Source organism: Eumetopias jubatus, unplaced genomic scaffold, assembly GCF_037043125.1.
Source record: "Eumetopias jubatus isolate StellerSeaLion01/CBP00866 unplaced genomic scaffold, mEumJub1_p1.0 scaffold_6, whole genome shotgun sequence".
Lineage (NCBI taxonomy): Eukaryota > Metazoa > Chordata > Mammalia > Carnivora > Otariidae > Eumetopias > Eumetopias jubatus.
Genome location: NW_028274812.1, coordinates 70061116 through 70084201, shown reverse-complemented (window position 1 = coordinate 70084201; position 23086 = coordinate 70061116). Strand labels below are relative to the sequence as shown.

Here is a 23086-nt window from a genome sequence, read left to right as displayed (position 1 = left end):
CCCCATTAGTTCACCCAGACCAGAAACTGATGCCATTTTTCACTTGGATCTACCATGAAACTGTTACTACGGATAGTAACACATTGCCAGGTGGACTGTATGGCTTGGGCATCCTTGCTCTCTGGCTTGTGGATTCAGCCGAATGGGCACTGGGAGGAGATGACAGAGCAGGGCATTTATTCCTCATTCTCTCACTGCTTCAATGCCAGGAACTAGCAGTTGTGTTGCTCTGTGATTACAGATAATCACTGTATCTTCAATAGGCTCCAATAATACTATTTCCCCTCCAGGACTGTGGGTAGTCATGGCTTCCTGCTGGTCCTCGTCCTTGAGGACATTGGCATGCCTGCTTTGTTCCCTGAACCTTGCCCACAGCTCTACGAGTAGTCCCTTTATTCAGTTATTGGGTAAGCCCTTTTGAGTGCAATCCTGTTTTCTGCCAGAACTCGACTGATGCGTAGGGATTATGTCATCTGTAGCAAAGTGGGGCAGAAGCAGGAGCTCGGCAGGAGTGGGGAAGAGCTAAGATTGCAGAAAGCGCTGTCTTTGGGCTACAGGCCATGGCAACTGATGGTCAGCAGGGGTAGGATGAGATCACAGGCCACCAAGGGCAGAGTCTTCTTTATCTTTAGCACCTTGTACAGTGCTGGGCCCCTGTGGGCTCTCAACACATGTTAGTGGAATGAAGGAAGCGATCAGCCCCCTTGATCGGCATCTGAAAAGGAAAGCAGGAGGAATCGAAAGAAGGGCTCGGGATGGGAATTGAGCTTGACCCAGTTCTTGCTTTGGCTTTGGGCCCGCCTGAAACAGATATGGGCTCTGAGATGCCATTGCCTCTCCCATCGTGAAGCTTAGATTCTAGCCTAGAAAAGAGTGATAAATAGGATCCTTAAAGTCTTTCTCACTGATGTTGTTTAATATTTTTAAATAACTTTTTTTTTTGCTTATACGCCCATGTTAAATTTGTAAAATAGATTTAAACATAAAGGAGAAAATAAAAACCACTCAGAAATAATCTCTGCCAGCTGCATATACCCTTATCCTCTGAGAGAGAGAGAGGAGACACTGTAACTTGCTTTTAAACTCAAGTTACAGTATATTGTGATATATTTTACATGGCATTGGCATCTTTTTACCAGCCAGGAGTATGATTATTAAGTTTTTTAAGCAGGCCCTACTCAGTGTGGGGCTCGAACTCATAACCCCCCAGATCAAGGGTTGAATGCTCTACTGACTGAGCCAGGCAGGCCCCCTGATTGTTAATCTTGAAATGAAGTATGACACACAGCAAATGGTAGGAATAACAAACACTGCTTGAGTCCTTACTATCCGCCAGGTACTATGCTAACTTATATTACACGTACTAACTTGGCTTAGTCCTCATAACAACCCTATGTGGTAGGCTTTGTCATTATCCCCATTTTATACGTGAGGAAACTAAGACAAAGGGGGTCTGAATAACTTGTAAATATGATGGATTTGGGAGTCAAATCCAGATGGTCTGGCTCCACAGTTGGAAGCAGGGTTGGCCACGGTGCCTCGCTGGAAGATCTGGCTCCCATTGCTTGGAATTTGGGTTAGATGTAGAAGGCCCAAGCTGATCTTTCCCCTCACATAGGAGCTAGCATGGACCCTATACAAAACTGATGGCCACTTATTTATTGAATGAGCCCCTGAGAAGTTATGAAGAAAATATAGACATGTCCCAAGTTATGATAATATAGGATGACATTTGAGACACCTTTTTGGACTGAACAGAGGGTGTACATTTTTTGAACCACCCACGTCCATCCTATCATCTTGGACAGAATAAAAAGTTCTGACCTATGGTACATCTTGATGTTTTCTTGTTATAGTTCTTGGTCAACTTGTCAGTGGGTGATGTTTTCCTGAAGTACATCTCAGAACTCTCTCAGAGGTTGGATAGAGCAGGGATGGGAACCTGTGATGAGCAAGGGTTCTGCTGGAAGTCTCCCTCTTTTAGCCGATAGCAGAGCACCTGATAAGTTCTACTTCACTTTGCTGATTTTGTCATCTCTGAGAAGATAGAGAACTTAATTTTGATGATGAAGGAATTTTTTCAACCAGTTAACGAAAACAGTCTTGTTTTCATGGCATTTGTAATAGTCATGTATACATAAAGGTTCCTTCCCAGCTTCAGCTCCCACTCGGTCCCCCACTTGTTGCAGTTGCCCATTACACCTCTATGCTTTTGCTCCTGCTGCCCCATTTGTCTGGAAATCTTTGCCACCATTCTTCATACTTCTTACCTAGGCAATGCCTTGCGCTCCCAGATCAAATATCACCTCCTCCTAGAAGAATTCCCAGGTTTCCCCCCTTCCTACCAAAGTCAGAATTTCTCCTCTCCTCTCCACGTGCACCAGCCCATGTGGCGGAGGGCTTTCTGACCACTTCATGCACTTCACTGTGAACTCTATCAGGGAGGGACTCTATCTCATATACTTCTGTAGCCCCAGCTCCTCACCGTGTGCAGAACTCAGATTTCACAAAAATACGTACAAAATATGGAAGGAGAAGCACAAACCCAAAGGTACATTCCAAAGAGGCGAATGGTCCTGCGAGAAGTGTGCCAAGGAGGTCAAGGCTTAAATGAGGTGATACTCAAGGAAGCTGCTAAAGACAAGCAGCTTTCCTTAAAGTTGTATTCTGAGCCAGGAGAGTGTGCAGACAGAAATATGCTGCTGGGAGGAGAGGGGCAATGTTAGCCAACGATTAAGATAAGGCTGAGACTCTGTTACCAGAATCCAGTCTCTGTCAAAGAGACTGGCCTCTGCATTGGGAAGGGAGCAGTGAAAAGAATGAGTTGCTGCTCAGCATAGTGAATATGTTGGCATGAGATCACCTAACTCAGGGTTTCTCAGACCGACTGCACTTTGGGGTCACCCGAGATGCTTAAAACCTCCCAAGCCACGCCCACACCAAGGGTGGGACCCAGCCATCAAGAGCTTTCAAACCTTCTTGGCCAATGTTGAAAACCACTGTTCTAATTTTTAGTTAAATGGAATTCAAGCCTACAGATCCAGATGAATCACACCTCAGGAAACTTAAGGATTCTGAAACAGAGAAAATCTGGAAAATAAGAGAGAGGCCAGAGAACTGGGGTCGAGAAAATGCTTTCTTGAGATTGACAAAGAAGAAAAAAGGGTATCATGAAAGCTGCTGAATTAAGCTCCAGGATGATTTCTGGCCATGCGCTAGAACTTTGATTACAAAGACAACTTAGGAACTTACTGTGTCTCATCATGTCGATAGCATGAAACCAGTGATAGCTCAGACAGAGCAAGACATCCTACACTGATCGCCTTTCCCTGGGGCGGGCCTCTAGTTGGCAGATCCGGGGAGTGTCCCCGGATGGTGTGCATGGTGTCACTGTCCCCCAAGCAGAGATGAGCCCTAAGGAGCGCCTGGTGGGATGAGGGTGTGCACGGGGCTTTCTTAGCCATGCCCATCACAAGATGGCATAGGTGAGGCCCAGGGTCTTCAGGGGTTTATTGAGCTTTACGGTAGTCAAAGCACTTTCCCATACTTTGGCTCACACAGTCCTTAAAATAACCCTGAGGTAACAGAGCTAACTGACTCCACTCTATGGAAGAAATAGACTTGAGGATGTCCAGTGACTTCTCACAAGTCACGGGGTATGTGGCAACTCCAGGTCCAAAAGCCAGGCCTCCTTACTGTCTGGAGCCAGTCTTCCCGCCACCATCCCATCGAGCTTAGGAGCTTCGGTGGTGGATTCTTGGGGTTGCCTATCACTGTTCCTGCTGAAGCCAGAACATCAAAGGAAATTCTCATGGACACACATCCAGGGCTCCCACCTTATGGGAACGTACATTTAGGGCAATGATGGCAAGCCGAGTAAGGGTTTGGGAGTGGGTGCTTAGCTGGCTGTTTTACATGGGTGGCCGGGGAACACTTCCCTGGAAGTGACAATCAGGCAGAGGCCTGAGAAGATGAGGGAACCCCCTGCTGAGGCTAGGAAAAGAGTGCTCCCGGCAGAGGCCGCAGAGGCCAGCAGGGCCAGGGGCCAGGAGGTGGGGCCGCTCAGGGTGCAGCAGGAGCGGCGAGCAGGCCTGTGTGGCAGTGGGAGGGAGGTCAGCGGGGAGACATAGGCCAGACCAGCTGAGCTTGCTCTGCTGCTCACCTAAGACTGAGCACGGGGCTACTCTCCAGTGTGCACCCTGAGTCAGGCCGCTGTGATACTTTGTACACATTGCTCTTCGAGGCAATGACCTGGTAGAGCAGGAAGGACACCAGCCAGTGAGGAAGCCGGCACACTGTCTCAAGCCCCAGCTTTCCCGGCTGATGAGAGAACACAACACGTTTCTGCTTTCTTTCTTTTATTTTTTTTTAAGATTTTGTTTATTTATTTGACAGAGAGAGAGCATAAGGACGAGGAGCGGCAGGCAGAGGGAGACAGCAAAGCAGGCTCCCTGATGAGCAGGGAGCCTGATGCGGGGCTCGATCCCAGGACTCTGGGATCATGATCTGAGCTGAAGGCAGACGCTTAACTGTCTGAGCCATCCAGGCACCCCAACACATTTCTGCTTTCTGTCTGTTTCTAATTACTCTGCTGTGAAATAAGGGGTTGGGCTGCAGGGGAGCTTGGAGACCTTTCAAGTGGATTACAGAAGGCATCACCCCTAAGGTACTAGAGGTACCTTATAGCTCTGGCCCTATGGGTGGATGGCGGTGTGGGAAGGGTCAGTCCACTGGCAGAGCCCCACAAATATGGTTTTGGTTTCCTCCAGACCCACCAGCACAGGGTGTGTGTGAGTGAGTGTATGCACATGTGTGCATTTAATTTTTATTTATCTAATAAGGATGTTACCATAATGTTATTTATATTATACTTATATTATATTTATTGAATTGCTATAGAGGTTGTGCATTTTTCCACATAGTGAATAAGTATTCTGTATTTTCCCTTGGGTGTAAATAGTTCATTTCTTTTGATTTCTTACTAAGTTGGATTTTTGAATAAGTAACCAATAATCTGCTTTTCAAACCACAGCGCTGGGTTTGGTTTGTATGTAATGGGTATGTAATGGGTAATTTTATGTGTCAACTTCACTAGGCCATGGTACCCAGTTTTTGGTTAAACACCAGCCTGTTTAAACAAGATGTTGCTGCGAGGGTTTTTTTGTTTTGTTTTGTTTGTTCGTTTGTTTTTGCTTTTATTGAGAGAGAGAGGGAGCAGCAGGGGGAGGGGCATAGGGAGAGAGAGAGGGAGAATCTTAAGCAGGCTCCATGCCCAACATGGAGCCCAATGTGGGCTCAATCTCACGACACTGAGATCATGACCAGAGCCAAAATCAAGAGTCGGATGCTTAACCCCCAAGCCACCCATGTGCCCCAAAGTGAGGTGTTTTTAAGGATGTGATTAACATTCACATCAGTAGGGCACCTGGGTGGCTCAGTCATTAAGTATCTGCCTTCGGCTCAGGTCATGATCCCAGGGTCCTAGGATCGAGTCCCACATCAGGCTCCTTGCTCAGCGGGGAGTCTGGTTCTCCCTCGCCCTCTGCCCCTGCTTGTGTCCCCTCTCTCGCTGTTTCTCTCTCTGTCAAATAAATAAATAAAATCTTAAAAAAACACACAAAAAAAACCATTTACATCAGTAGACTTTAAGCAAAGCAGATTGCTCTTCATGGTGTGGGTGGGTCTCCTCCAATCAGTTGAAGGCCTTAAGAGAAAAAGCTGAGATCCTCTGAGGAAGAGGGAATTCTGCCACCAGACTGCCTTCAGACTTGAGCCACAGCCTCAACTCCTGTTGCTGAATAATAAATCTTCTTCCCTCCTCTCTCTCCATACATGTATATTACACTACATCTGTGTCACACAATGTATCTATGTAATACCGCATTTACAGATAGATAGATACATATTACATGCATCCTAGTGGTTCTGTTTCTCTGTAGAACCCTGATTAACACAGAGTGTGAACACTCCTTGACACCAGATGTCAGTGCACCTGTGGGACACCCGAGCTGCCTGGAATGAAAAGATGTGTGTGGTGTGGGTGGGACCAGTCCAACTTTAATGTGGCTTCTGATCTTATCTCCAAGTCCTATCTCAGGCTCATTTGATCAAGCTTTCTTCTTGCCACCACGACTGAGCCCTGTTCCCACCAACCTGGTTGGGTCCGTAGCACAAAGACCTAGGATGCTATCACCCTTGGTGGAGGCAAATAGGCACAGCAAGAGCATGTTTGTCCCCTTACTTCTCAGGTAAAATCTCAGCCTAGATCATGTCTTTTATCTTGTACATATGCCCCAACATAAATTCCCTGTGCCTTCCCATTTGAAGACACTGGATTGCTTTCTTTTAATTTAAAGCTCTGATTTTTTTCCCACCTATTCTCTTTATCAGAATTCTCACTTTGTATTTTTCCCATTTATTATAGCTCTTTAACTATTTTCTATACACTATTTTCTCACATGTAGAAATCTGTCTCTAATTCCAATGCAACCCCCTTTATGAGCAACCTTGGTTTACTGATCATATTCTATTCACTATATGCCTATGTGCCTTTGAACACTTTAGACTCTCAGTAAATGTCTTTTGAGCTCCCATCACTAACTAAATACACCAGCTGTTAAAAAACCAAAACCAAAAAAACAAGCAAACAAAGAGTATGTTTGTCAAGGAGACAGCCCGCAACATATTTTGGTAAGTGAAGTTACTGAATGAACTTCTCTACCTTCCCCCACCTCCTGCCCTCTCACCTGGAAATGGAACAGGACCAGGCCCAGAAGAGTGGGTAGTAAAAACCTACAGGGAGACCTGATGTCACAGTAATCACAAGTCACAATCACTTATTTGAAGTTAGGTTTTCTCAAGGAGGCAGCTTACAGTATGGGGAGGGTCTCACATTTGGCACAAGTCAGACTTCAGTGTGATTCCCAGGGTGGCCCCAAACTAGCCGTAAACCTTGGGCAGGTTACTTGAGCTTCCTGTGCCTCAGCTTTCTATAAAATGGGGAAATGATGCTAACTTTATAAGACTGCTGTAAAGATTAAGCAAGAAAATGTTTGAACCACATAAAATGGCTGACATTCAACTGGTTTTGACCTAGAAAAACATTTTCATGTGGTTCAACCTGAATCTCACACCCATCAATATAATGTCCTGTTTTCCCTTTGTGATGGTGAGGGGTGGGCCCTGGACATGAAGAAATGAGAGGTGTGGAATTCTGAGGGGAGGTTGCATGACCTTGGCATAAGTATTGTATATTTTGGGGCCCTTTGAGTCTCATCTTTAAATGAAGGGATTTCTAAGGTCCTTGCAATTCTGACATTCTGTAAAAATTATTTGATGAATGTCTGTCACCCCCACTAAACTGTCAGTATCTCAAGGGCTCGCCATTGTCTCCCAAGCCCTGGGCGCAGCGCCTGGAAAATCATGTCGTGAAGCCATATTTGTTGGATGAATGAAGTACAGGAATAGCAACAGTTAGGACTCATTTATGCTTAACATTTCTTGAGTATCTGCCATGTATCAGATATTGTACTTGACTTGGGGTGAAAAAGACAAAGGTACAAGTTGAGCCCCTGTTATGGACTGGACTGTGCCCCCCTGATTCATATGTTAAAGCCCTAACTCCCAGTGTGACTGTTTTTGGTGATCAGTTGTTGAGGTAATTAAGGTTAAATGAGATCCTAAGAATGGGGCTCTGATCCAATAAGACTGGTGTCCTTACAAGAAGAGGAAGAGACACCAGAGATGCCCCCTCCATCCCTCTCGGCAAGCACCTAGGAAAGGTCATGTGAGGGCACAGCAAGAAGGGGGCTGTCTACAAGTCAGGAAGAGAGACTTCACCAGAAACCAAATTTGCCAGCACCTTGATCGTGGACTTCTAGCCTCCAGACCTGTGAGAGAATCACTGTCTGTTGCTTAAGCCACCCAGTCAGTGGTGATTTGTTATGGCATCCCAAACAGACTAATAACAGCCCTCAAGGAGCTCATAGTCTAGAAGCTGTGGCAGGTGAGGCGTGAGCGCTAATGCTGAGACATTGGTCCTCTGAGATGGGATGGATTGGGGCTGTGGAGCCTCAGAAATAAGTTGCCCATGAGATGGGATGGATTGGGGCTGTGGAGCCTCAGAAGTAAGTTGCCCAGTTGAGACTGAGAGGCAGGGGTGGCGGGGGGCCAAGGAAGGCTCCTCAGAGAAGGTGATGTCTCTGGCAAGCACTGGAGCAGCAAAAAAAAAAAGGAGCAGGAGAAAGAGGAAAGGGAAGGGTGTCAGGAGCACGGGGAGCAGCCCAAGTACAGGCCTCGGGAAACCGTCAGGTTGAGCGGCAGGTCATAACTGGACAAGAACCAGCAGCCCAAAGAAGAGGGTCAAAAGTTCAAGCAAACCATCTGGAGAATGAAGGAACAAGATGAGGCGAGAACATGACTTACTCACTTAGGAGAGAATCAGCTTCCAAGACCCTTAGGGCAGCCAGAGACCCAGTCCACAATCCAACGGTTTGTGCTTTGTCAGGACAGGGGTTTGACAGCAAGTGTCTCACGCATCATCATCATCATCATCATCATCATCGCCTTTCTCCCGCCTTCCCCCTTTAACCTGTGAACCGCTGGGTCTCTGCCGGCCTGAGAGCTCTTGCCCAGCTCTCTCTCACCCTCACCGGTCACTGCCTTTCCGTTCACAGCTGAGTTTCTCGTATGAGTTACCTATACTCACCCCATCTCCTCCCCGCTCTTCAACCCACTGCCACTCTTCTCTTCTCTGAGGTCCTCAGTGGCTCTTAGCCCCTGTACCTTTGTGTAATCTGACCCTATTATTCACTCCCTCCCTCTGGAAACCCTTGACACTTTGCTGGAATGCCTCTCTGGTCTGTAAGCCTCTTGAGAGCACGACCTGTATTTGATTTAGTCATTGATGAAGTACCCACTGCCGGGTGTGGTGCCGGCCCTCTAACAAGCGTTTGACAACTTTCGAATAAATGACTCTCTTGGCATCTTTGACACCTCTCTATTCCAGTCATACACCTATTTCTCTGGTCCTTCTTTTCCAGCGTCCTTCACCAAGGAAGGCTTCTTCTTCCATCCTCTCCTCAAATGTTGCTCTTCCCTAAGGTTCTGTCCTTGATCCTGTTCTTCTTTCACGTGGACAGGCCGTCTTTGGGCCACCTCATCCACCACCACTTATGAGGACTCCGATTAAATCCACATCTCCAAGCCCGATTTCCCTCCTGAGCTGCACACCTATAAGCCTCTGACTGGACAGCTATCTCTTAGCATCTTGTGAAAGCACATCCTGGTCCACGTGTTCATAATGAATGCTTCTTTCCCCCCAAATCTGCTCCTCATCTGGCTGTGCCTTCCCTGGCACCACCTTCTACGAGGTCACACAATCCAAATGCCTGCTAGGCTTCCACCCGATCGAATTCTGCCAATTCTATCTTCTTAAAGCTCTTAGATCCATCTCCCCCAGCCCTATTCTTTCCACTGATATCCTACCTCAGGCTTTCACTGTCTCTCACCTGGGATAAGGCATAGATCTGGATGACTTTCTCTGTCTCCCCTCTAGCACCGTCCCATCCTTCTACCCTACTGCCACCAGTGTGATCCCTCCAAAATAGAAATCAGCTGAAGCTATTCAGACCCACTTTACCTTCAGAATAAACTGGAATTCTCTAGCATGCCAAAGCAAGTATGAGAACAGTACTTGGGCTTCTGGTAGATCAGTTTGCCCTCCCAGAGCTGGAGTGGGGCTTGGTCCCCAGGCCTGTGGTGTAGACAGGTTATGCCTCCATTCTTCCAGGGAGGAGGGAGAGACAATAACTACTGATCCATTCTAGAAACATTGCCCAATGCCCTGGCATGCTGATATTTACCAGTAGCATGATTTGTGAGGAGAATTTGGATGTGCCTCCTATGGAGATCTTGGGAAACAATACTTGAGTTATTTGCCGGGGTGGAGACTGGAGTGAGGCAAGTGGGGAACAAAACCTAAGGAGGCAAGGGCCTCCTTAGATTCTGCACCGTAGGTACCTCACTTTCCTCACCCTGTCATGTGCATGTGTTCACCTTGCTTTGCATTTCATTAGTAGAAACTATGAAGAGAAGCCTGGATACAAATTACCCGCAGTTTATGAGTTGAGGATCTGGATGAAATTAAGTGAGCCCTTTAAAAATGTAGGCTACATAAAAATAAAACGTAACCTGGCTGGTGGAAGTATAAGTTGGGTCCACCATTATGGAAAGCCATTTAGCAAAATATATATGGAGCTTTAAAGTTCTTGTGCCATTTGACCCAGTACACTTCCAGGAGTCTATCCTAATTAAGAAATCACATATGTAGGGGTGCCTGGATGGCTCCATTAGTAGAGCATGTAACTCTTGACCTCAGGGTTGTGAGTTCAAGCCCCACGTTGGGCGTAAAGCTTATTTAAAAAAAGAAAATCCTGTACCTAGACAACTATTCTCATGCACAAAGATATTCTTGTGTAACATTTATAACAAAGGAAGCAACTAAATGTCCATAATACAGAGGAAACTGCTTAAATGGTGGTAAATTATGCATTATTATGCATTATAATGCAGCCATTCAGATGATAATTATGTAGACTATAAATAAGTAAACATGCAGACAAAATCATATTAAATAAATTAAAGCTACAAATATAACTATATGTATAGAATAATCCCAAACTAGTTAATACTCAGTATGTGCTTAGGAAAAAAAGGAGTGGAAGAATACACAACAACGTTAACAATGTTAACACCCATAAATTTCTGGGTTTGGGGATGTTTTTAGTGTTTTTAAAACATTTTTCCCATTTTTAAAAATGTTAAATAATAGTCATATATGACTTTCATAATAAAAAAATGAAAGTACTTTTAAGTAATTTTTTAATTTAATTTTTTTAAGATTTACTTATTTATTTATTTGAGAGAGAGAGCTGGGGGGAGGGGCAGAGGGAGAGGGAGAGAATCTTTAAGCAGACTCCTCTCTGAGTGTGGAGCCCAACATGGAGATCGATTCCCCGGGGCTGATCCCATGACCCTGAGATCACGACCTGAGCCAAAACCAAGAGTCAGATGCTTAACCGACCGCCCCACCCAAGTGCCCCAAATGATGTTTTTAAAGAAAATCTGTTTCATTCTCTGGGACTGCTCTTCATCATTGGTATTCACCAATAGGTCGCCAATTCAACTCCAGTTTAGGGGAGAGGCTGAGAAGTTTCTGATGACAACCAATAGGGTTTGTCGCTGTGGTTGCTTTTAATCCTCATGAGCACATTTGGTTCAGATAATCTCTATGGCTGTACAAATTCCCCTGTTTGCCCAAGCAACTTCTGACTCTGACAGAACCAGGGCATGTGGTTCATACACAGCAGTCTCTCTCCGTGCCCAGGACTTCCCACGATCCCCAGATATCTCAGCTCCTGGTTTTGTGATGTTGTTAAAACATCCTAGAACGAGTGCTGTGAGCCGTCACTGGGCTGTCTGGGAGCCCATGTGTGGAGGCCCCTCAAAACCCAGGAGGGGGACACTGAAGAGTCAGACCCCCAGCCTTGTCACTAGCCCCGATCTGCAAAAAGCTGCATTTTCGTTCACACTACTGGATATTTCTGACATCTGTTCATATTTACATCCAGAGATAACGAGACCTGAAGCTTAATTTGGACCTTAATTTGGATCTTTAACACTGATAAAGAACTGAGAGTCAGGAATGCCCTTACTGTCTCTCCTCGTCAGTAAAGAGAGAGAGCTGGATCAGGTTTCCTCTGTTTCACTGATGAACGTGGGGCAAGTAGGAGTGAGGCTGTGACTGCCATCAGTTAATGACCGGTGCTGCGCTCAGAGCCGCCTGAGTGAGTCCAGGTGCCGAGGGGCCGTCCGCCTGTGCCCCAGCTGCCACCTCGGACACTGGCACGGCCAGGGCGGCACACACCGTGGGCAACGGGCAAACAGCTGGCCTGCGCTTACTAGGAGGGGACAATCTAATGATCTGTCCGGCCATACAGCTTGAAGAAAGCTGCCTCATTGACATTGTAAGGGACCCACAAATCTAGCAGAAATAATTAGAACTAACAAAATCATTCTCACTAATCAGAGACCCCATTGGCTATTTGAGAATTTGCAGATTTGTCCCAACCTAGGATGCGGACATCAAATAATTGCCCTTAATTTTTTAAAACAAGGTGCTTTGTTAAAAATAAAAATTTTTATTTTTTTCCAGAGTCTATCTTTCGCCTAGGACAATTCATAAGAGATTTAGGAATATACAATGATAGCACTGTATCAGATCTAGCATCATTAAAAGACAACAACGTAATTCTAACTTCCTAAAAGAGAGGGAGCAGGAGAACCAAGGGAAAAGGTGCGGAAAGGCATACACATAAAACATGATATGCTGGAAATGCCTCCGGAGCAATACCTTAAGCTTTATCCCCAGAAGTCCACTCACCTGCCTTTCTTAGACATCTCTTGTACTTCTCTTCCTCGCCAGTGCACTCTGCTTTCAGTGGCCCAAACCCATCCCCACCACAAAAGGAAGACGCCAACTTTCATATTCTGGACAGCCAACATGGGTTTCCAAGTGTGAGTGGTTCTCTCAAGAAATATCAAAAAGGAAAAGGATGTTCTTTTTCTCTCCTAAGACATTATTGGTCTGTTCCTTATTCCAAGGATGTTTACTCATGCCAAAAAAAAAAAAAAAAAAAAAAAAATCAACCCACAGTATGTAATCTGGAGAGCAGGAGAAAGCAATTTCCACTAAACCTATAAATCCTCCTACGTCAGATGGCAGGGATTTTCTGAACTGAGGTTGAAGTCCTCTGTTCCTGTCGAACAATTATTTCGGCTGGTCTAAATTAGTTCATCATCGTCTGTGGTGAATGTATTGGTAAAGGTCTGTATTTTCTGGTCCAATGAATAGAAGGAAAACGGACCAAAGCAATTTCCAAAATGAGAAATGCCAGAGGTACTGAACTGCTTCCCATGCCAAGTTAATGAGCTCCTCCCTGGATCTATTTTAAGCTTCCAGCCATTATTATTTGCTTTAGCTGAGGGCTGGATTTGCACAGCTCCCTGCCCCCACTCCCTTCTATGCTGAATCCACAGAAGCTCAGGGCTTCCTACCTGGGCAGGTTGACTATATGGCTGAGATTGGGAGGTCTAGTGGGGAAGAGGATTTTTTGTCTTTGTTTTGAACAGAAAGAACCAAATTTCCTTGTCAGCTGTATTATTTGTATTATGAAATTTATCAGACATTTCACATTTAAAAAATATCAGTAATAAATTAGCAACAGCCGTTAAGTCTATGCTATTGTTGAAAGAATGGGCCCAAAATGGAGTCACTTATGCTCAGCTCCATGTCACCAAAACAAGACGTAGTTTCAGCCCCCCCAGAAATGGAATCTTAAACCAGTCAATCAGAAGTCACCTAATTAGCATTAGTTAGTAATCTACCTGATAGACCCCTGCCATCCCCTAAAGGAAAGTAACCTTGCAGTAACCAGTCTACTTTTTCGTCTAGTGTAACTTCCTTGTCCCATCCCTTCTGCTTATACAAATCTTTCATTTTATATAGCTCCTCAGAGCTCCTTTCTATCTGCTAGATTAGATGTTGCCTGACTGGTGAATCGTTGAATTAAGCCAGTAAGATCTTCAGAATTTACTCGGTTGAATTTTTTAAACACCGTAGATAGTTTATCTTTTTCTTTGATGCTTATTCAAAGACTGCTATAATCTATAGGCCAGAGTTTGTGTCTTCAACCAAGAAGGGCACTCCCAGAACCTTGTGGAAGAAGATAGTACAAGGTCTTTCAAACCACTGACTCTTCAAATCTCAGCAGACATGGCTTAGAGAACTTTATAACTTTCAGGGCATTATCAGTGGAACTTAGTCAGGATTTCCAGGACTCTTTATAGTTGAAAAGCAGTTTCATGAAACTGCTAACCCAACATTCATCAGAATGAGAATTAATTACATAAGATTGAACAAATTGGTGCAGGAAATTTTATTGAGGTTCTTTGGAATACTGTTGACTTGTTTTAATGTCCTATTTATTGGATGTGTAAGGAAGCTTTTCCTTTTTCTTCTTTTTTTTAAAGGTCATAGTTGTTGTTTTTGTTTTGTTTTAAAGATTTTATTTATTTATTTGACAGAGAGATACACAGCGAGAGAGGGAACACAAGCAAGGGGAGTGGGAGAGGGAGAAGCAGGCTTCCTGCTGAGCAGGGAGCCTGATGCTGGGCTCGATCCCAGGAACCTGGGATCATGACCTGAGCCGAAGGCAGTCGCTTAACCATCTGAGACACCCAGGTGCCCCTCCTTTTTCTTCTTATGCTATATGTAATTCACAATAATTTTGTAAATTCTACTGTTGTAAACTAAAATGAAACATTTAAAAATGATCTATGGTTTTCAATGACATAATTAATTACCCTCCTCAGAATTCAGAAACTTACTTAGTCTCTTTACTTTTCAATATAATTGCTTACATATGTTCAGTAAGAATCTGTCCTCCTTTTTGCCAAGACATAATTGGAAGACTCCATTAGGTGATCAATGCAGTGCCTGGAATATTATAGTTGAGAACAATGCTCAGTTGAATAGATGTGACAAGCCCTTTTAAAGAACAAAGTTTGGGGGTCCCTGGCTGGCTCAGGAGATAGAGCATGCAACTCTCGATCTAGGGTTTGTAAATATGAGCCCCACGTTGGGTGTAGAGATTACTTAAAAATAAGATCATTAAAATTTTTTTTAAAAGAATAAAGTACAAAGTTTGGCTATAATTATGGAGTCAATGCTTACAAAGTCCTCCCGGGAAAATTGACCTGAATGAGTTTATAAGGTCCAGCGTGATAGGTAATAAGGAAGGTCACTTCAAAGGCAAGCCTTTGGGATATTTTTTTGAAACCTCAAGACGAGAGGAATTTGCCCAGATGTAAAGGTACTGCAGCTAAAGTCGGGTGAGTAGCTTGGGACAACACATAAGATGTGCTTTTCAAAGTCTAGTCTAAGATTCCTTATGAACACTTACAGACAGAAGTTAATTTGGGACCATTCAATACTGTATGACTCTAGATTTCTCAAAGCAGGCTGAAAGGAAGCCTCTCTGATCAATCAATAATTTTGATGCACCTATCTAAGTAGTCAGCCAAACCTAACGAGACCAGCTTTTTTTGATGACCAAGAATAATCTTTAAATTATGTATGATCACAAGGGGGAGGGAAGTCTGCCAGGAGAAACTGTCAGATACTGAAATGGACAAAAGAGATTATTGGGTATCCTTGCAATAGAATGCTAAGCCTTGTCCAGTGGACCCTCCAGGGATTATCTCATCCTCTAGGGATGTGGCCTTTCATTGTCTTTGACCAGGCTATTTTACAACTTTGTACAAGTAGACATCAACATGTAGAAAGCTGATAGTAATATATCTTTTCTGTCCATAGCTATGCAAACTATTCTTTTTGTTCAGTACAGAATATAAATCTCTGTAAATCAAATCCTCATATGAACTACTTGTAACATCTTACTAGTCCTCTTGCTAATTAATGAGTTAAATAAAAACTTTGACATGGGTTCATTTTTATAGTTAGATGAGAGTTATGATCTAACTATAACTATTTTATAGTTAGATGAGCTCTAATCATAACTCTCATCTAACTATAAAAGGATAATGATTAAATTATCCTTTAACAGCAGTCAATAAACAGATGATGAAAAGAATGCAACATATAGAAATAAAGACAAAATATGTGATGTCTCCAGAAGTCAACGCAAGCCAATTGATTAGATACTCAATTGATAGTGACTTGCTGACCTGAAGAATCAAAGTGGCAAAGGTTTGGAAAGACCCTGGGGCTGAGTACACAAAAATCTCTAAGCCAAGAAGGCATTGAGGGGGCCATTAAATGGCTCTTTGAGGCTCATGTTGGAATATTGGAAAATGCATTTCTTTCTCGCTTGGAGGGCCCTGCACATAACCAAAGAGAGCAAATCCAGATGGCCTAAAATACGCATTTCCTACCTTCTCTCAGTAGTTTAGCAGAGACCCAGCTCAACTAGTCTGAGTTAGCTCAATGCAAGGACAGGCTGATGCTAGATGCCCAGCCTTCCCAACAAGGCCACTTGTCCCACCAGGAAACTCCAATGGCATAACCCTATAGGAAGGGGCCCTGTCTTGGAGCCCTTTCTGCATTTGGCCATGGCAATCATACCCAGCCCAAGTACCCTTCTCAGGGGGTGTGGGGTGGGTCATGAGGGCTCAGAAAGCCATGTGCACTTTGCAACTTCCCGACTTATAAGTGCTCTTACTAAATGTCCCCCCCGCCCCATTAACATCATGTAACTCTACTAAGGAGAATATCCATGCCATTTTTGCAAGATAAAAACATAGGAGGGCTTTGTAGAGATGACATGTGGCTTGAGAGAACCAGTTGGGGCTAGCATACGGATTCAGGAAGGCAGAAGAGTTAGAAATCAAGATCCAAAGCTTATCGAGGACACAGACTGACTTATTCAAGTATGGTATTTCCAGACCAACTTTAAAAACCACTGTTCTTGGGTACCTGGGTGGCTCAGTTGGTTGGGCAACTGCCTTCGGCTCAGGTCATGATCCTGGAGTCTCAGGATCGAGTCCCGCATCGGGCTCCCTGCTCAGCAGGGAGTCTGCTTCTCCCTCTGACCCTCCCCCCTCTCATGCTCTCTCTATCTCATTCACTCTCTCAAATAAATAAAATCTAAAAAAAAAAATTAAATTAAAAAAACCCACTGTTCTTGCCCAAATCCTCCTTTTCCTTTATTCAGCACACCAGTTTCCTCTCTTTCTAACTTCTTCCTTTTTTTTTTTTTTTTAGATTTACTTATTTATTTGAGAAAGAGAGAGTGTGCATGCCAGCGGCGGGGCGGGGGAGGGGGGTGGGTGGTGGAGAGGCAGAGGGAATGAGAGAAACTCAAGCAGACTCCCTGCTGAGCGAGGAGCCCGATGTGGGGCTCAATCTCACGATCCTAAGATCATGACCTGAGCCGAGATCAAGAGTCAGACACTCAACCAACTGAGCCACCCAGGTGCCCCTCTAACTTCTTTTTTTTAAATTCCTCACTCATCATGGCCTTCTCTACACCAATGCAGGACCTCCAGGGTAGTATTCCTTCAGTGGAGAAAGGACCAGGTAGTAGTTGAGGCTAGCTTGCTTTCTCATTGCCACTTCTAGGCTCTTCAAGAGTCCCCTTGCTTCCAGCCCTCAGAATAAACCCAACACTCACTGACCAAGAAGGTCAACTTTAGACACCACACTCCTGGCAGCTCCAAGACAATGGCCCTAGGTCTTCATCAATTTATTTTCTTTTTTTTTAAAGATTTTATTTATTTATTTGAGAGACAGAGAGAATGAGAGAGAAAGCACATGAGATGGGGGGAGGGTCAGAGGGAGAAGCAGACTCCCTGCTGAGCAGGGAGCCCGATGCGGGACTCGATCCAGGGACTCCAGGATCATGACCTGAGCTGAAGGCAGTCGCTTAACCAACTGAGCCACCCAGGCGTCCTTCATCAATTTATTTTCAAGTAACTCACTCTAGAATATTCTGTCACATCAGTTTTGCTCTGGCTCTGAACACAGTGCCTAAATGTGGTTTCCTGGCATGGGGCTGAAACTTGCCAGCTAGGGAATTAGGGATAATAGAAAGCAAAGAAAATGAATTGGATGAAACATTGACCAGAAGAGTCATTTTTCAGTTCCTGATGCAGGTACTTATTTACTCACTGTACTGCTCAACCTACAATTTAAACTGTTGTATAATTGAGACACTCAAAGACCAACAGTAAGATAGAATATTGTTCCTTTCTCATATAACAGTTTAGAGGTGAGCAGTCCAGGTTGATGGGGAAGTCTGCTGCATACAATGTTCCATCTTATTGCCCCGTCTTAGGGTACAGTCCTTATATGCATGGTTAAAGTTGGGCTACACAGGTCATGGGGATAGGCAAAGAGAAGAAACAAAAGGCAAGCAAGTTCCTTTTAAGAAAGTGATACAAGAGCTGAACTCATCACTTCTATTCACATTTTCCTGGCAAGAAGTAGGCCATTTCCCAACTATGAGGAGTCTGAGACAGGCAGTTTCTTGATGAGTCACCTTATACCTAGCTAAAACTCCTTCATTATGTAAAAGCAGGAGAATACATTGGGGGGAACAATCAGCAGTCTGCCAGACTCTAGTTATTCTCTCCATCCCAGGAGTCAGGTAGCAGTGACTTGAATCCCTACTTTTAGTCCTATAAACCCACTTTGTTGGGCTCTTTTCGCCTTTGCCCCTTCACCTCTGGAGCTAACCACTCCAGATCAGTCAGAGCACCCGAACAAAACAAAGAGGGGACAAAATGTCCATCAGACCATTAATATCAGGCATGCCAAGAAGGCTGTGGTATTTACAGCAGGCATTGACAGACATCACCCCTGTTCTGCATCTGCTATTTTAGTTCAGTGTGATTCCCTGATCTCTAGGTCTTTTTAAGCCCATTTGTAATGTAATGTGTCATTTTCCTGTTGAATTACTAATCCATAAACCAGCTGTGCTGATGTCACACCAAAACCACTTAAATTACTTTTTAATTTAATATGGTGGTGACAAGAGGCTATTTGGAGACTGCCCACCATCTATTTTACAATTTTTATGATTGATGGGATATCTAGATTAATAAGAAGCCTCAGCTGGATTGAGCTTTCCACTGTCTAAATCTTTGGGTCTGAACAAACCCAGCCAAGAGTTCCACAACTGTTCCAGCCACAACTACAGTGCCAAGGATCAAGAGACCATCAGAATATAATCCTTTGATAGAGTCTGAATTTTATCCACACATATTTTTTCATCATGAGAATCCTTTCAAGCTTGGTGCCTGACACTTGGTAGAAATCAATAAATATTTGTTGCTTGAGTAAATGTCTTCGTCTAGATTCACTTTTTCTTTTCTTTCTTCTCTCTCTGTGTGTGTGTGTGTGTGTGTGTGTCTGTGTCTGTGTGTGCACGTGGATATACAGCTGTTCCAGCACCATCTGTTGAAAAGACTATCCTTTCTCCATCAAACGGTCTTTGCTCCTTTGTCAGAAGTTAGATGACTATATTTGTATGGGTCTATTTCTGGTCTCTCTATTCTGTTCCATCGATCTACTGTCTACTCTTTCACAAATATCACACTGTCATGATTATTACAGCTGTAAAGTAGATCTTGAAGTTGGGTAGTATCAGTCCTCTAACTTTGTTCTTCTTCAATATTTTAATGGCTATTCAGGATCTTTTGCCTTTCCATATAAACTTTAGAATCACTTTCCTTCTATGGTTTCCTGATGCACTTTGACTAAAAGCTAAACTCTGTATCCTGGCCTTGATACTCCTGTCCAGATCCCCAAGTTTATCAGGTTACCTTCCCTCATCTCATCAGACTCCAGACATTGTGTTAGATGTGACAGTTTCCCGCTATGATGTTTTATGTGTCTTCTTGGCAAGGCCATACTACCCAGTTATTTAATCACACATTAATCTAGGTCTTGCTGGGAAGGCATTCTGTAGATGTGTTTCACATCTACTATCAGTTGACTTTAAGTAAAGGAGATTACCTTTGATAATGTGGGTGGGCCTCATCCAATCATATCAAAGAACTTAAAGAGTAAACCTGAGGTTTCCCAGAAGAAGACATTCTGCCTTGAGACTACAACATCATCTCCTTCCTGAGAGTTCCAGCTTACCAGCCTGCCCTATAAATTCTGCGCTTCCTGCTCCAACAATCACATAAGCCAATTCCTTGAAATAAATAAAGCAGGAGATAGATAGATAAATACATAGATACACAGAAGCATAGATCTGTATCCTATAGATTCTGTTTCTCGAGAACCCTGGCTGATACACATGGACACCTCAAACTCAACCTCAGGGACTGCGTGGACCTCTGCTGCCCTCTTGGCAGGGTTGGCTGGCTCTTTTCATTCTTTAAATCTTAACTGAAATTTGCCTTTTCGGAGAAGGCCCCCAACCACCCTACCTAATTAGATTTTGTGTCTCTTCCTTCTTTTCTAACTACTCTGAACAAGATTTCAGTCATCTGTGAGGCATATCTCTTTTGCTCATCACTTAGAATCCTCACTGGCTCACAGTAGGTGCTCAATAAATATTTAGTGAATGAATAAGGAAACTATTCAATGCCCAGTGCTCTTGTTTCCTAAAGAACAAAGTACATAAATACATTGACATTGTTTTCTAAGTTTAATTTTGAAGTCTTCCAAAAAATAGAAAACAATTTCAGATGCTCATGTAGTGACACCTTTTAGGAAAACATTCAACAACGTTTGAAATGAAAATTATTTTTGATTAGCATTGATTTAATTTTTTAAACACAATACCATAATTGCCCCAATTTTCTCACCTTGAAAGTTCATCCAAATCCAAACCACTCTGTGTAGCTCATCTTTTTTATAAAATAACCTCTCAAAACCGCAATAGCTCATCTTGAGCTCTCTTTTTTTGTGTGCTGATAGCATTTAGTCTGTAATGCAAACTTTAGCATCTAATTATCTGCTGCCTAAAATGGTTGGCTACTTGTTTCACATACACTGTTAACCTTCCTTTTCTAAGGACAGTATAAAATGTCATCAACTGTATCTTATTCATCTTTTTATCACACCAGCACCCAGCACAAGACTGTACACTGTTGGTTGAAAAATTACATTCCTTTTTGATTCTTTATTTCTTATAATTATGGTAAAATAATAAATGTTTCATGAATGCTTAGCCAAATTACCTGGTGATTCTCTGAACAATCCCTCAAACACTTGGCCAAAATCTTTGGGACGTTGGGTGTTTGGTCTCCTTCCTAGGAGGCAAGCCCTACTTCCTGCTTTGGCAAGTTCTTTCCAATAGGAGCCACAAGTGGGTCTTTAAAATGTGATTTTTTTAGTTTAAATTGATTTGAGGTTATGAACATAAACCAGCAACAAAGGGCAGTAAGAAAAACACATATATAATCCCCCACCCTTGAAAAGGAGAATGAAGGAAGGCAGCACTAAAGATTCCTGTTTTTTAAAAACTACCATGGTTTGTTATTTTAGATGACTTGAATTTTTCCCTCCATCCCGTGAGAACTAGTAATGAGAGGAGGACTTACAACATATGAGTATTTTCAGCACAGTAATGGACATCTTGGGTAACTTTGGATATTTTTTTGACTTGTTGTACTGCAATCTCTCATTTGGAATAAACCCTCTAAGTTATAGATCCATCCAGGACTGGCAATAAATAATAAGGATCTGTAAAGTGCTATGTCAATGGAAAGAATAATATCGCAGAAATAATTTGCAACAATCTCCTCAATAAGTGACCCATGGAAAACCAATAGATAGTTTAAAATAAAAAGTAGTCAAAGGACAGGGTGCCCGGGTGGCTCAGTCGGTTAAGCATCTGCCTTCGGCTCAGGTCATGATCTCAGGAACCTGAGATCGAACCCCTCATCAGGCTCCCTGCTCAGTGGGGAGGCTGCTTCTCCCTCTGCCTACCACTCCCCCTGCTTGTGCTCTCTCTCTCTCTCAAATAAATAAATAAAATCTTAAAAAAAATAGTGGCTCTTCAAGAAACAGACTTTTAACTATAGAGAACAAACTGATGGTTATCAGAGGGAAGAGGGTGAGGGATGGGTGAAATAAGTGAAGGGGATTAAAGAGTGCACTTATCATGATGAACACTCAATAATATATAGAAGTGTTGAGTCACTATATTGTGCACCTGAAACTAGTATTAACTATACTGGAATTCTAAAGAAAAACAAACAAACAAACAAACAAAAGTAGTGGCTCTCAATCACTATTTCAACCCACCCAGTGGACTGAAGACCACTGGGTGCCCTCGGGGAAAGCAAAGGGAGTCCATCAATCTATATATACAGGTACCGTATCTGCAAAAAATAGAGGCTTGACTCAAGCAGGCTTGAAAAGAAATGCATTATCTCACAATAACAAGAAACCCAGGCTGCAGGGTTATTTGATTTAGTGGTATCATCAAAAACTCAGGTTCTTAAAGAACAGCAACAACAATAACTCAGGTTCTTTCCTTCCCTCATTCTTTTATATTTCTTCTATTTTCTTCCCTGTGGTTGCATATGGCTGCCAACAGCAACACATTTCCTCACTCATATCCAATGGAAGAGAAAGAGAGACAACCTCTTCCCGGAGTATGGAAGATAAGCCCTTCCCTACCGTTTGACTGGGTCCACCACATAAGGTCGTAAGTCCACCCTTAGATCAGTTACCTTCATCAGAGGAAAATGTGATCTGTTAGACGAGTCAGGATCCCCTTCTGGACAGGGAAGGGGCAGGTGCTTGAACAAAACGGGCTGTGATTCAGGAAGGAAGAAAACAGCATGACAGCGGGCTCAGCCTCCAGGGGTGCCCACCACAGGTGCGAAGCCTCTGTAGGCTGAACGTACGACCCACCTTTGCCACTGTTGTCCTAGTGGCTCCTGGGATCAATAAAATGCAAACCCATTTTGGAAGTGTTTTGGAAGTGCAGCTGAATTCATAAGGGCCTTTAGCCATATATTTCCTCCACCCAGAGATATTAAAATGATAACTACAGTCCTCCAATTAGAAAGGAAAGAAGGAAGACGGGCTGTTGGTGATGTAAACCTGTGAATTACACCGCTGGTCCTGTGGGGGGTCAGTGCAGCCCTGTCTCCCTCTGCTGGAATTATGATCAAATTGTTAAGGCAACTTTTTATCCTTTCCAAGCCTGTCTTTAACTGAAACACACAGGCTTCTAGGTTCAAGTATAACTTCGCAAAAAGTCCCCTAATTTCTTGTTGATGGAGTTTGATATGCTCATCCCAGCTCCAGAGGAGTCATCGTGGAGAAAAAAGGAAATGCTGTGAGATCAGTCTATGCCTAAAGCCACAGTGACCGTTTGGAGCCCTTCCTGGGGTGTGCTTAGGATGAGAGAGGGGTGGTGATGTGGGGTCCCCTCAGTAGCATTATGTGGTCTGAGGGCTGAATGCAAAACACAAGGAGTTCTTTCATCATCCCTGAAGCAACCCAGCTGCGGAGTAACTCCAGTTTGCAACTGAA

The 23086-nt window shown here is 43.6% G+C and overlaps 1 protein-coding gene across 2 annotated transcripts in view; it reads right to left on the bottom strand.

Moving 5' to 3' along the window:
- GABRR1 (gamma-aminobutyric acid type A receptor subunit rho1) overlaps positions 1-12564 on the bottom strand; it is a 30669-nt gene extending 18105 nt beyond the window's left edge. The window contains exons 1-2 of one of the 2 annotated variants that reach the window (XM_088024282.1): positions 12443-12564; positions 8852-8860 (exon numbers count right to left, since the gene is read on the bottom strand). Coding sequence is in view for 1 of the 2 variants with exons in the window: in XM_028108107.1 (XP_027963908.1) it covers positions 12443-12564 (122 nt within the window). In the remaining variant the exon portion in view is untranslated. The remainder of the gene's footprint in view (positions 1-8851; positions 8861-12442) is intronic. The other variant, XM_028108107.1, reaches the window with a different exon arrangement.
- Positions 12565-23086: the final 10522 nt, after the last annotated feature.